Source organism: Fonticula alba (assembly GCF_000388065.1).
Source record: "Fonticula alba strain ATCC 38817 unplaced genomic scaffold supercont2.1, whole genome shotgun sequence".
Taxonomy (NCBI): domain Eukaryota; order Rotosphaerida; family Fonticulaceae; genus Fonticula; species Fonticula alba.
This window is the reverse complement of record NW_009242971.1, coordinates 2288525-2289624: the sequence shown is the minus strand read 5'-3', so window position 1 is coordinate 2289624 and position 1100 is coordinate 2288525. Positions and strand designations below refer to the sequence as shown.

At 65.0% G+C, this 1100-nt stretch overlaps 1 protein-coding gene across 1 annotated transcript; it reads left to right on the top strand.

The window, feature by feature from the left end:
• Positions 1-46: 46 nt before the first annotated feature.
• On the top strand, positions 47-875 carry H696_00506 (hypothetical protein; the record flags this gene model as incomplete). The annotated part of the gene is made up of 4 exons (XM_009494378.1): positions 47-193; positions 301-505; positions 599-797; positions 836-875. 4 exons carry the CDS (start codon positions 47-49, stop codon positions 873-875), a joined length of 591 nt encoding a protein of 196 aa, XP_009492653.1.
• Positions 876-1100: the final 225 nt, after the last annotated feature.

Here is a 1100-nt window from a genome sequence, read left to right as displayed (position 1 = left end):
CCCCCCCCCGCTGTCTCTTCCCAGGCACATTGCCATCTTGGAGATCATGGCCGATCCCGACACCGGGGAGCACGACTTCCGTCTCTTTCCCGTGGTGCTGAAGACCGTCCGACCGATGGCCATCGAGGATGAGGATGTGTCGGATCGCCCGCCAGAAGATCGTGACGCCATCATGGAGCACCTGAAGCAGCGTGTGCGTTGATGCTTCTCGCTCCTCTCCCCGGTTTGCCGTTTCTTCACTGACCCGCCTTCTTTCTGCCTCCCCCCTCCCCCCCTCCCTCCCGCCCCTGGCCGGAACAGGTGAACGACCTGATCCGACAGGCGCACCGGGAGTGGCTTGAACGCAATCCCGACGATGTGGGGGACCCCCCGCGCCCGTTGATTCGCCTGCGCGTGACCATTGGCGACAAGCACCTTTTCAATGTCTTCCGGTTTGGACAGCAGTTTGCCAACAGCGTGGCCAACCCTTCAAACATCATCCAACTCACGACCAAGCGCCGTGCGGGTGCGTTTCCACCGCCGGCCCCCGGTGGCCGCATGCTCCCCTGGCATCTTGTGCACGTCTGACCCTGCTCCCCGACTCGGGATCCTCCCGCAGCCACCCGAGCCAAGCGCAATGTCGCGGCCATGCGTGCCCGTTCCGGAGCCGGCGCCAGTACTGCCGAGCCCGTCTTCGATGAGGAGTCCCTCCGCCCGGCCGAGCTGGATCCCTCCAGCATCAAGGACTTCCTGCGGACCATCCTCCTGCCGGCCGGGGCGGCTGTCGCAGCCGGAGCGGGTGCCGGTCCTTCGGACACGTTTCTCGTGCCGCCCGGCGGCGTGGGGGCCCCCACAGCAGGTCCCTCTTCGGATTTGCTTTCCGCCGGGCCGGGTGACAAACTCCGGGTCTTGTGCGAGAATCGCCTGCTCGATGCCCTGGAGGCATTTGTGGAGAAGGGCGATGCGGCATCCATCCAGAAGGTCATTTCCAGCGAGATCGACATGTCCGTCCGGTCGCTCGTCCACTTGAGCTACACCGACGAGGAGCAGGTCAATTCCGCGGTATGTCCCCCCGCCCGCCACGCTTCTTCCCGGGGCATTGGCCTGTCTTTCCTGCTGTT